The sequence below is a fragment of the Crocodylus porosus genome, unplaced genomic scaffold (genome assembly GCF_001723895.1).
Source record: "Crocodylus porosus isolate Cpor-Errol unplaced genomic scaffold, CroPor_comp1, whole genome shotgun sequence".
In the NCBI taxonomy this organism is placed as follows: domain Eukaryota; kingdom Metazoa; phylum Chordata; order Crocodylia; family Crocodylidae; genus Crocodylus; species Crocodylus porosus.
The window spans coordinates 1,421,321-1,434,218 of NW_017728937.1; the positions used below are offsets into that span (position 1 = coordinate 1,421,321).

The following is a 12,898-nucleotide window of genomic DNA, read 5'->3' on the forward strand; positions in this document are numbered from 1 at the left end:
CACATAGCCTTGACACTTGTGCTCCAACTCCCTGTATTGTGCCTTTTCCCCAGCGCTACATTCATCTCACAGACCCTAAAGCAGGGGCTGGCAATTATTTCAGGCGGATGGCCGCTTACTGAGTTTTGGCAAGCCATCAAGGGCCACATGACAGGCAGCCAGGGGCAGATAAATATGCATTTTCTAAATTTTTAAGAAAAATTTAGGGGGTCCCGCGGGCCGCATTTTGCCCACCCCTGGCCTAAAGACACAGCACTGCAGAGGCAGAGTTTGACCCAAAAGGGGCCCTGACACTCAGCTGTGCAGAGACAGGGTCATCCCCGTGGCCTCAGAGAACCAGTCGATCGCCCGCTGAGTGCTGGGCACTGGTGAGAGCCTGTCCAGGGAGGGGAAGTTACTGGATGTCCCTCTGTTCCAGTTAAATGACCTAATCCAACTTATCAGCCCAAGGGCAGAGGAAATATGACAACTCGTGATTTTGCTACTGGAAAAGGAAACCCACTTTCTTGTTAGGCGATAGTACTTTGACTGAGGTACTTTCCCACTTTCAATTCCAGTGGGAAGATCTTGCTAGTTATCAACTTTATGGATATGGGAGCCTTCTCCCTAGCTTGCTCCTGTAGCCATATAGCTGAGGGCAAGCAACACTCAGGGCCATCCGAACTCTGAGCCTTCAGGCTTGGACCTGCATGCTGGATGCCTCCAAAGGATTTGGAAGCATCTGAAGGCCCGGGCGGGGGTGGAGGATGTTTACTGGTAGTAGGGTTGGCTCTTGACTGACTCACGGATTTGAAATTTCATAGACATCAGGACCGGAAGGACCTCGGAAGACCACCGAGTCCAGCCCCCTGCCCAAAGGGCAGGAAGTCAGTGAATTGATTTGGCTGATTTGACTTGGAACACCAAAAACATCCTTAAAGAAAAACCAGAAAAACTTATCAGCCCGACGGAAGTTTCCTTCCCCCCGCAGCACTCGCTCTTTCAGTCTGGGTGTGAAGGACCGCAGTGTCCCACCCGCCCCGTCCTGCCCTGCCCCCACCTTGATGGAGAAGGCAAGCGCCAGGAAGCCGAGGCAGCAGGGGTTGCAGAAGACGGTGTTGAAGAAGGACCAGAGCACAAAGTCGCGGGGCAAGGGTGCCCAGGGGCTGCTGTCGGGGGCTGTGGGCTTGCCCCACTCGGGGCTGTAGGGCACCAGGGCGATGCTCACAGCACACGGGCTGCCCTCCATGGCCGCGGGCGCCGCAGCCGGACAGTGCCGTGGCGGGGGCAGCACAGGCACTGGGGCCTCGTGACTTCTCCGGGTCCGCCCCACCCTGCCCACCGGGGCCGAGCTGCTGTGGGGGGTGCGGCCCAGGGCAGGGGGCTGCAAGACTGGGCTGTCCGGGGGACCCTGAGATCCGGGTGCGGGTCACAGAGCCAGGGAGAGGGGAGGAAGGAACAGAAGAGCAATCCCAGCCTGCTCCCCGGCCCCTGCAGAAGGACCTGCAAGCACTGCGGAGGGGCCTGTAACTCCAGCACTGGACACTTCCAAGACCCATCCATGAAGCTGTGGTAGACTAGAGAGCATCATCCGGTCGAGGGCTTGTTGCCACCACCCACTTTGCCATTGGCAAAGCATAGGGGGTGCACATGGGTGTACGGGCACCCCCTGAGCATGGCAGTGCACCCCCTGCGAACACTGCCGGCAGCACCTGCGGGCCATTGCTGCTCACCACCCTTCCCCACCACCAACACCGCCAGCAGTGTCCGCAGACGGTCCGCGATCACCCCTGGCTGCTGCCAACACTGCCAGTGGGATCTGCGGGTGGTCTCTGACCACTGGTCAGCACTCACCACTCCCCTACCCCAGCATGGCTGCCTGCAGGAGCTCCCTGCTTACTACCGCCAGGCTTCCACCACCAACAGTGCCACCACTGCCTGTGGGAGCCTGCCGTGCCCCCCCCCAGCCTCCAGGGGCACATGGCATTCATGAACTTTGCCTTCCTTGTCTTCTAGCACAAAAAGTCAACAGGCACTGAGGCAGGCTCCCTCCGCAGTTCTGATTGCACAGAAGCATAGAAACTGAGGGTTGGAAGTAGAATGGCCATCATAGAGGACACTCTGGTTTTCTGCTACTCTGTCCTCTATTGATACGAAACCCAACACCTTTATGTCCTCTATTTTTCTGAAGAGAAAAATAGAGGACATAAAGGCACGCGGTTTCGTATCAATAGCAGACAGAGGACAACTGGACTGTGCTCTATGATGGCCACCCTAGTTGGAAGGGACCTCAGGAGGTTATCTAGTCCAACCCCCTGCTCAGAGCAGGACCAGCCCCAACTAGATCATCCCAGCCTAAAGCTTTGTCTAAACCAGTCTGTTCCAGTGTTTAACTACCCTTCTCCTGAGAAAATTTTTCCTAATTTCTAACCTAAACTTCCCTTGCTGCAACATGAGACTGTTGATCTTTATTCTATTATCTGCCACCACTGAGAACAGTCTAGCTCCATCCTCTTTTGAACCCAGCTTCAGGTAGTTGAAGGCTCCCTCAGTCTTCTCTTCTCCAGACTAAATGAACTCAGTTCCCTCAGGCTCTCCTCATAATCAGGAATCTGGGTTTTCCTTTTGCCACCGGGGCAAGGCACAGGCAAATCAGGGCTGCTCAATGCCACCAAGCAGTGTGGGGTACAGCCACAGATGGATTCATGTGCTCGTGAGGGAAGGGGTCAGGAGGAGCTCTCATTTTCTATAATAAAAAACCAAAATCAAATCCCAAAATATATAGATATTTAAAATCTTTTTTATTATAGTGATCAAGGCACTGGTAGGCTTCCAAATTGCTTTTACATTGTAAATATACCAATAAAATATTGTGTTCAATGGATACCTATACCTATATATATATATACATACATACATATATACATATAGTCATGGAAAAATGCAGATTTGGGGGTTTTTAATCAGAGAACTTTGGATTTTTTTTTATCAGAGATTTTGGGATTTTTAGTCAGAAAACAGGATCCCTGCTCATAAATTATGAGGCCCAGTTCTTTGCTGCAGTTTGGAGCCAGGGGGTGCTCCCTGTCCAGGATTGTCCCTGCAGAATAACTGTGGCTCTGCTCTTAGGTTGTGTGCCTCTGCTCCCTGTGGACAGCAGGAATCAAGGCAGGGGGAACCCCAGATCTGCCCAACAGACTTCTCAGGGGCATGAAAGGGCTCTCCCAGGAGCCCTGGTAGCCCAGAAAGGAACAAATGCAACACCCTGAATCCAATTGCATATTTTACACTTTTCCCAGAGCCTGACAAAGGTACTTTGATCCCGAAAGCTTGCATAAAAGGACAATTTTCTTGCCATTTTCCAGTTGGTCTAATAAAAGGTATCATTTTGGAACCAAGAGTTCTAGTTTTTTGTGTGTCTTACCCTGGGAAATTCTCCCCTCCGCTCCAATGCAAGCTCATTTTCCCCTGGGGTGCTGTTCATCTGTACGCTCTTACCCAAGAGGTGGTTACCACTGGACATTGCCTCAGTGTTTCTCCTGCTCCTGTCATCCCTCAGTGTCAGGGGCTGGCTACAGAGTGAAGTACCTCAGAACCAGAGTGCTACTTCTGCTGTCAATGCCCTGAGGTAAGGTCAGAGCGGCTTGTTTCCTAGGGAAAAGGAAATGGCTTCTGTGGCGGGCCAGTAGGGGGCGCTCCTGCATTGAGCCACCCACCTCCCTGCGCCCTACCACCTTCCAGGCTCTGAGTGCCTCCCTAGGGGTGACTCGTGTCCGGCTGACCCCCTTCCTGGAGCACACTCGCTAGCCTGGGGGTAACATAAGCTGCCACCACCCTGAGAAGGGACTGTCTCGGCCCTGTGTCCTCAGGGAAACACAGGCCTAATAGTCTGACAGGTACTCGACCCAGTACAGGCACTTGGGGCACTTCCCCAAGTCGGGGGCCAAAAAGAAAAGTCTCCCTTAGTCCGCAGACCTAAGGGGTCTTTTAGGTATAATTTAGACCCAACCCTCAATAAGTCTCCCACACCGGTCACAAAGGAGAACTTTGTTGATTACAGGGGTAGGGTGCAAATAGGGTACAAGATTGAGAATATCATAGAAATCCTAAAGAGCAAACAGTCTGGCTGACGTAGCCTTTTGATCACGCATCTGAGTTACTGCCAGCTAGATATCTAATCAGATCTCGAGTAGCTTACTCACCAGCATCATCCTGAGGCTGGTGGAGATTCCCTCTGGAGGCAGGCCGTTCCTAGCTCGTAAGTTTTGGGGGAGAGAGCCAGTTTCAGACGGTAAAGCTCATCTCTAAGTCTAAGTCCCCCGCGTAGCTGCTGCCCCCTCCTCCTGGGCAGTCTTAACTTATATAGCCCCTGTGACCTCATTCACCTGGTCCAGTGGAGGCCAGCTCCCATTGGCTGTCGGCCAACCAATTTGAAATACATCACTAGTTGCCGGGCAGACTCCAGCCCACCAGGTAGATGCCCCTCACCCAGGTAGCCAATACCAGTCACGTAGGCAGAGGGAGCAGGTTTCCGCCCTCCCTCAGGAATGTAGCCAGCTCAGGTTACCTAAAGAGGTAGGGTAAGGGTGTGTCTCCTCTGCTGGGCCCATCCTAATCACATTGTCACAGGGCAGAGATTTTGGAGAGAAACAAAGGTGGCTTTCTGCCACAGCTTCTGTATATGCCTTAACCTAAAAGTGTTAAGGCATGCATATGGGTACAGAGTGCTTCCTGTAACACAGCGTTGGGGCCAGAAAAAGGCTATATATTTAGCCAGAATCCACATCTACCCCAACTCCATGTAAACCTTGCATGGTCAGCGGATGTCAAGGTTGCTGCTAAGAGTCTGATAATGAGAGGAAATTGCAGCCCGGAACCTTGCCCCATCCAGATGTTCACAAGGCTTCTAATAGCAGCCCTTCTTCACTAATTCTGGGGTAGTTAAAGGGAGTACAGTAAATATAAAGTGGATAGATACAGTCCCACTCGGTGTAATGAAGTAAAGTTACCAAATGGACAGTGGACCTGAAACATGCTCTGTACCTAAGTGACTTATGAATGGTAACAGTAGCCAACACAATGGGGCTGATATTGTGTTAACTAAGTTATTATACACTTATCCTGTATGGACAGAGGTGGAGTATGCTTTGTTAGCAAGCACCCCAGAAATTCACACTTTATCTAGCACTGGCCTCAGGGTGACTTGTAGGCCTGTCCTTTTCTGATCCCCTACAGGCAGACTCTAGGATGGGGGTTAATCACACACTTGATGCTGCAGAAAGGAACACTTTTTGGGCTCTCTCATCCAGGAGAGTTTGCTTTAGTGTCAACTGTATTCTCACGTTACAGTTCATCTCTTCTGGACAATCAAAGTCCATGCAGTGCAGAGTCTGTGTGGTGCCATGCCCTCCTGGAAAGTCTACATGCACGGACACAAATCTACTGCTGTATCCCAATCTTGGGCTCCTGCAGAAATACACCGCTGGCTTTGAATTCCAGAAAGCCTGAATGGTGGCCTTGACCTTCATGTGGACAGAAGGGTGAGCACCACATGTATTGAAGCAGTGAGAGGTGCAGCCCAGGGTAGCTGTCACAGAGGTGAAAGAATTGGGGGTGGATCCCAGACCCCGACCCATCCCTGCTGTCTGTCCCTGCAATAGCATCATTGGACTCCAGCCTTACCCCTTCACCCCATCAGCATTTTGGGGCCATGGAAGAAGCACAGGACTCCGGGAGTATGGCCATGTTTGTTCTTCCTACAGTAAAGCCCCCATTCCAAGCCCTGCTCCCTGCCTACCCACTGAGCAATGCAACTTCCTATTGCTCTGGGCATCACACATTTCACCAGGAAGCAGGCAGGAAGGAGGGAGGAACCACTTGGCTGTGACCCAGCTCTGGCTACCAAGACTGTCACAGAGTGGAGTTTGGAGGTTAAGGAAATCCCCAGGTGAGTTTAGAGGCTAGAAAGATCACTAGAGAAAACCTTCTTCAGCTTGAAAGTAAAGGGTAGGGCCAGCAGCAACTGCGTGAGGAAACACCATACAAGCATGTGTCAGTTTGAGACCTGGCGTGTGAAGGTGGAAAAGTTCTTGGCAAACAACATGCCTACTTTGTTTCATTTATCAGTTTCATTTCCCTCTCCCTCCCCACCCACTGCTCCTCCTCTGCATCCTCTATGCTCAGACAGCGGCTCAGACAGTTGCTGTGTGTCCCAAGGGAGGTTGGCCTGAAGTGGTGACACCTCACACTTCTTGCAGCAGTATCCTGCCACCCACCTTCTGCTCATTACAGATGGAGGCTTTAGTTCCTCTGCCTCCATCACAGCAGCACTTGGAGGGGTGGAGGTAGCAGTGGCAGTTATCTTGCAGCACACCTACCAAAAAGTTTGGCTACCACTGTCCTATACCCTCCCTTCCTCGGTCCCGGCCTCCTCTCTCCTTTGCAGATCTCTCCTTTCTCTTGTATTGGCTTCTTGGCAGAGTTTTGTTTCCTGCCCTAGCTCTGGGTTTCCTTCCACCGTTCAGATCTAGAGTCTGCAGCTGGCACTCCCGTCAGCTTTCCCATCCCTTGCAGGCAGCTATCCTGTGGGGTGTGCTGTGGGTAGGGTGCAGGCATGCAACATTGCCAGGAGAGCTGCCATTCAGCAGAGCAGGCTGGCCCTGAGCTGCTGTCTAAGGCCATGGTCTTCCTCACTTCCTCTGCTCTGGGACTGTCCCAAGGATGAGGATCCGTGTGGGTATGTGAACAACATGTTATGCCAGGGATGTCAGACTCACCCCAGCCTTGGGCCAGACATGAACCTCAGGACTCCTTATGAGACAAATCTGGATGCAGCAGTGGCAAAAGTGGTAGTAGCACATGGGGCTGCTCTTTCTGCACTCCTCCATGCAATCAGTCACACCAAGTGCATCTACACGAGACGCTTTACTTGTCAGTAGCATAGTTTACTGCAAAGTAAATATGTGCGTCTACATGTGCACATACCTACTTTGCAATAAACCTCCCCAGTACTGAGTAAATTTGCTATTTGGAAATGCAAGTAGCAAATTTACTCAGGATCAGTAACAGCGCCGTAGCCCTCGTAGATGCCTGACCTGGAGCAAAATCTGCCATTACCATCCACCAGGAGATAGTTCCCTATCCCTGGGAGCTGCTTGCTGCTGGGGCAGGCTCTGCCACAGGAGCGCAGGCAGGGACTATGTCTCCCTGCCCAGCAGCAGGGAGCTCCAAGTCCTTGCTCCCAGTTTGCAACCTGGGAGTGGGGCCTCAGAGATCCTTATCTCCCAATCCCTGCTCCACCATCACAATCGGGGAGCAGGGGACTAGGAGACCTTATCTCCCAGCCCAAGCTCCATGATTGCAGAGCTTGGGCTGGGAGATATATAGGTCTCCCCACCTGAGCCCTGAGACCAGGGAGCCTGAGCTGGGAGCTCCCTGCTGGCAGGGGCAGAGAAGCCTGTTCCCCACCCAGCTCTGTGATCCCAGAGCTGGGGCTGGGAGCAGGCTGGGAGCTTGTTTGCAGCCCCTGATCCACAATTGCAAAGTGGGGGCTGGGAATAAGCTCCCCAGCCCCAACTCCTTAATCACAACTGCAGTTCCAGAGCAGGGGCTGGGAGCTCCCTGCATGGGGACAGTTTCCTGCCCAGCCTAGAGCTGGCTGGGATGTGTCCCTGACCAAGACAGTTCCCAGGCTGTGCAGTGAAGCATGTGCAGCCTGAAGATGGCTGGGGACTGTTCTGTTTTGAGCAGTCCCCAGCCAGCTCCGGGCTGCACATGTGGACTTACCCGCATAGCCCATGGCTGGCTTGTAAGTGTCCCGGTCAGGAGCAGGTCCCAGCTGCGTTCCCCAGTCAGGTAATCAAGGTCCAGGGGGGTGACCTGCTAGCTACCCCACCTATGGATTGGGGTAGGGGGCTGGGATCTGCCCCTACCCTGCAGCTCTTTTCAAGCCCCATCACAGACAATGCATAGGGAGGGCACAGGGGGGCATGTGCCCCCTTGAGTTTGGCCGCTGCCAAAGCCCCCCTCCCCACCCGCTGCTGCCAAAACCATGGGTGGCAGCTGCAGGCAGTCCCCACTCGCCGGTATGGCACCCCCCCTGTCACGGGAGACACCAGTCCTTCATGAGCCCCATGCTCCTGATCAGGACCAAGAGCTCCCTCCTGCTGCTGGGGCAGCAGGCCACGCCCAAGGACCAGGAGACAGCAGTCTCCTGGTCCCATCCTGGACTAGCATCCAGGGGGAGCCTGGTGATCCCCTGGTGGTGGCAGGGGCCTATTGGATGACTGCAGGGACCTGGGTGCTAGGGCTGTGTGAGGCTTCAGACAGAGCTTCAGATCTGGAGAAGCTTCGGACGCTTCGGGGTCCGAGGTAGCACATCCGGGTCGAAACACTGTCTCGTTAAGCTTCCTGCTGTCTGCCAGCAGGCAGGAATGCAAGGCCCCAGAACCCCCCTGCACCAATCTCCTCCACAGCTAGCAGTCATCATGGCCGCAGCAGGGGCCACCATCCTTGCAGCTGTCACCCTGCTGCACCTTAACACACACAGTGTCACCCATGGCATGAGTCTTGCTTGTCTGCAGCTTGAGGGACAGTTCCCCCCAAACCCCTGCACTGATCTTCTTGAAACTTGGCAGGTTTTGTGATCTCATCAAGAGCTACCATCCCTGCAGTTTTGACCCCCCTGTGGTGTAACACATAGACGTGACAGGAGTTTTGCTTTCAGGAATTTGGGGTACAGTTCCTCCAAACCCCTATACTGATCTTCTTGAAACTTAGCAGCTTTTATGTTCTCCACAGAGGCTACCATCCCTGCAAGTTTCATCTAAATTGGACAAAAAAACAACAAAGTTATACATATTTCATTGATTCCCCATTATACCTGGATCTGGACATCCCAGGCAGCTCCAAAGCTTGGGAGCCGTTTCAGCTGGATCGAGATGGAAACCCAGTCCGGAGCTCCGGATTGGATCACTGCCATCCGAAGCAGCCGGATCCGAAGCTGGATCAGATCACTGCCAACTCGCATGGGCTTACTGGGTGCAAATCTTCTCCCTAATCCCTGCATGTGTAGATGCTTGCCCAAACACCCTTACACTGGAGCAGTTTACACCAAAGTAAACTTGAGCAAGAGTAAATGCATGTGTAGGCATACCCACTGTCCTGTATATCTGACAAAAGCAAAAATCAGCAAGTCACATGCTCTCCTGGGGTAACTCTACTGAGCTCCATGAGGTCAGTGAGGCCGTGCCTATGTGTATCAGCTGGCCTCAGAGACTTAAATTCATAGGTGTGATTGCATGTAGATATATCTGGGCTAGCTATAAACTTACTAGCTCAGGTGTTGTGTCTACACTGCAGCCCTTGGGTAGGATTGCAGCTTCTGGAGGCTGACTGCCAGCTAACTTTAAATTAGTCGGGCACTGATGCCAATATAGCAGCAGACATTCTGACTTCTGCTGTCAACTTAACCTGTTTGGGCTATGGTTTCGTTTTATTAACGCTATTTAAATCAACTCCAGGGCATTCTCTGTCTGTTCCCAAAGCTGTGAGAGGAGCGAATGCTGAGAAAAGATTGCATGAGTTTGGATGTTACAAAAGAACTATACTGTAGGCCTTAATTCAGAAGTGTATTGGGAAATCAGAACTGTAAAGAAAGCCTGCTTCAGGGCACGTTAAGACTTCTGGGCTAAAAGACAAGGCAGGCATAGTTGTAGCAGTGGTTGCAACCAACCAAAAGGCATACTTGCAGGTCTATGATGAAGTAGCCACAGCTTTGGTAAAGTAGCTCTCACCTTGGGGGAAGATCCCCCTTCATACATGCCTGGAGGTTGGGGAGTGAAAAGGGGCCAGCCACAGAGACTCTGAGTCCCTGCTGAGGGGGGGGAAGCCACAGCACAGACCCCAGGGCTGCCCGGGGAGAAGAAGTGGCTGTAAACCAGGATCCTTGGGCATTGAGGGGGTGGGGGGAAGGCAAGTGGCTGCTGGAGGACAACAAAGAGGAGGCAAAGGAGCTGCTTGAATCTCTCCTTAGATCTGAACAAAGAGGTTTTCACAGCAGCAGGTCCTTCTCCCTGGGCAGCCCAGGCTCCCCCGCCTTTATTTTGTTTTTTAAAGAAATGTTTTGTGTTCCCCGCCAAATCGAGTCCAAATCCCTGAGTCAGCCAAGAACCACAGCGGCCCGACAACTGGCAAACATCCTCCGTCCCCACCGAGGCTCGGAGGCCCCCGAGTTTCGCCCGCCCGCCCTCAGCCGTGTGGCCGCAGGAGCGAGCTAGGGAGAGGCTGTCGTTTCCATCAAGCGGGCTTTAAGCCCCAACACCTGGACGGGCGGCCGGGAAGCTGTTATCCCCGGGAGCGCTTGAGGAAAACTGCCTTCATGGACGTGGTGGCCCGGCTCTCTGCCCCTCCCTGGGGCCGGCCCCAGCCCGGCCGGCCAGACTACCCCACTCCGCGCCGGGTCGCGCCCGCCCAGACCCGCGGCGCCGACCATGGAGAGCAGCGGGGCCGCCGTGAGCATCGCCATGCCGCCCCACAGCAAGGACGGGGCGAGCCGGCCCCCGCCCTACGGCGGCGCCTGGGGGGCCGCGGAAGGCCTGGGCACCCTCGAGCCGCCCCGCGACTTCGTGCTCTGGTCCTTCTTCAACACCGTCTTCTGCAACCCCTGCTGCCTCGGCTTCCTGGCGCTTGCCTTCTCCATCAAGGTGGGTGCAGGGCACCCCGCGGCTCCGCGACGGGGCGCGCGGGTCTAGGGGCCGCTGCGGTCCTTCACACCCGCCGTGGGAAGAGCGAGTGGTGGAGAGCTCGGGGGGAAGGAAACTCCCGTCGGGGCGATAAGCTGGACCACCTCGTTTAACTGGAGCAGAGCCACATCCCCTAACTTCCCCTCCCTGGCCAGGCTCTCCGGTGCCCAGCATGGGCGATCGGCTGGGGCGCTGTCTCTGCACAGCTTGGTGTCAGGGCCCCTTTGGGGTCAAACTCTGCCCCCGCAGTGCTGTGTCTTTGAGGTGGTCGATGAGATAAATGAAACAGCGGGGGGGGGGAAAGGCATGAGACAAGGAGGGGAAACACAAGCGTCCAGGCCATGTCAGGACTGAGCCCAGCTGCAAGCTAGGTTAAGGGTATGGGGAAGAGGGAACAGAGACCTGGAAATCTGGTCAAGGCAGCCGGCAAATCCAAGGGGAGCCTGAATGGTGACCATGACGTTCACCTGGACAGAGGGGTGGACTCCCCGTGTATTGGAGCAGTGAGAGGTGCAGCCCAGGGTAGGAGGTGAGGACATTGATGGGAGAGGGGATTTCAGCAGAGCTGGTGTCCCAGCACATGGGCAGCCTAATCGAGAGTGAGCTGAGTCCCGGCCAGGGAAGAGAGGGTGATGCTGGAGTCCTACAGTAGGAGTCCTCAGTTCTCATTGCTGCTTGTCAGCAGCATGGCAGAGCTAAAACCTGAACTTCTCAGTCCATGAGCGCTCACGACTTGAATAGATGCCTCCAACAGGAGGTGCACAATTTCTACTTACTCCTTGTCCTCTTCTCCACCAGGCAAGAGACCGCAAAGTTCTGGGTGACATAAATAGTGCAGAAAGCTACGGCAAGACTGCCAGGAACCTGAACATCACTGTCATGGTCCTGAGCATCATCACAGTCATTGTGATCATTGTCCTTTGTGCAACTATCCATAACCGCTAAATAGGCACCATATAACCACACCTGGAACATCAGCTGCAGCAAGTGAGCCCCCCTGCTCTGGGGTTCAATTCAGCAGGACAACTGTACTCAGCTTCACCTTCCTCCCATCGCAGGCACTTCCCCTTGTTCCTGCTGTTGCATTCCCAAGGCAGGAAGTGGATGGTGACTGTACTGATGGCAGGATCTGTGCTCTACTGACGCCTCCAGTTCAGCTTTGGAACTGGAGTCTCTACCCCTGTCTCCTAACAGCCTGCCTGGAAGTCCCATCACCCTTTCCCTGATGGAGCCAGCACCATGTAGATGGATATCTCCAGGCACTCTGTTCCCTCAGGCTGGTAGCCAACAGCCTAGTCTCCCAAGTCCTCTGAGAGCTTGCTGTTTCCTGTTGCAAGAGGGCATGTTTCTCTGCTTTATGATACTGTCCTGCTTTCTTGACAGATTATATTTTTTGGGGGCTTTCCTCAGTAGAAATGCTGAGCCTGTGCCAATAAAGGCCTTTTGTTTTCTGTTGTGTGAATGGTAATGTCTTTATACTATTGTAACCCCTGCCAGCATACTAACGCTGGGTGATGTGCCAGGATTTGGGTCCTCAGGGTGCCAGTAGCCCTGGGAGCCCCTCAGGCAGACTACTGACTGAGGTGTCCTGCAGAGAGATCTATCCCTCACCCTCATTGCCCAAGAATTCACTCTGAACCCAATGCATACATTACTCTTTATTATACACAACCAATTTAAATACAGAAAAATAAACAGATATAAAAAATATAATAACAATATTGATAACAAAGCCAACAATTTAGATAACTTTTACAAGTACAAATTAGGTGGATAATTCCAGTACACTGGGTGGTCCCATTGTGTTAAACAACCTAAATAATTAAATTAATATCGTTATAACCCTTTAAAAGAGTTTCCCCCATAACCCAATTAATTTCCACCTGGTCACAATCCACTTCCCATAACGCTTAACAGCAACACAGCTATAACTCTGATCCACCACTGAATGGCGGAGGCAAGTCTTCTGCTGCTCCAAAAATTGGCCCTTTTAATCAGTCCTGGTAACACAGTGAAGTGGCCACTGAACAGCTGCTGCAGACAATAGGCTCCATGTGTTTCCTTTACTGGTAGATCATTCTCTTAAGCAGTTTCCTTCTGAAAAAACACTTACTGCAAACACTACTAATTAGGTGTCACACACCTATGCTGGTTTGTTTTCTGTCAGCCAACTCCCT

General features: G+C 53.1%; 1 protein-coding gene across 1 annotated transcript; it reads left to right on the top strand.

The window, feature by feature from the left end:
- Positions 1–10,387: 10,387 nt before the first annotated feature.
- On the top strand, positions 10,388–12,172 carry LOC109318168 (interferon-induced transmembrane protein 1-like). The gene is made up of 2 exons (XM_019547237.1): positions 10,388–10,682; positions 11,520–12,172. The coding sequence occupies exons 1-2, from the start codon at positions 10,470–10,472 to the stop codon at positions 11,664–11,666; spliced, it is 360 nt and encodes a 119-aa protein (XP_019402782.1). The 5' UTR covers positions 10,388–10,469; the 3' UTR covers positions 11,667–12,172.
- Positions 12,173–12,898: the final 726 nt, after the last annotated feature.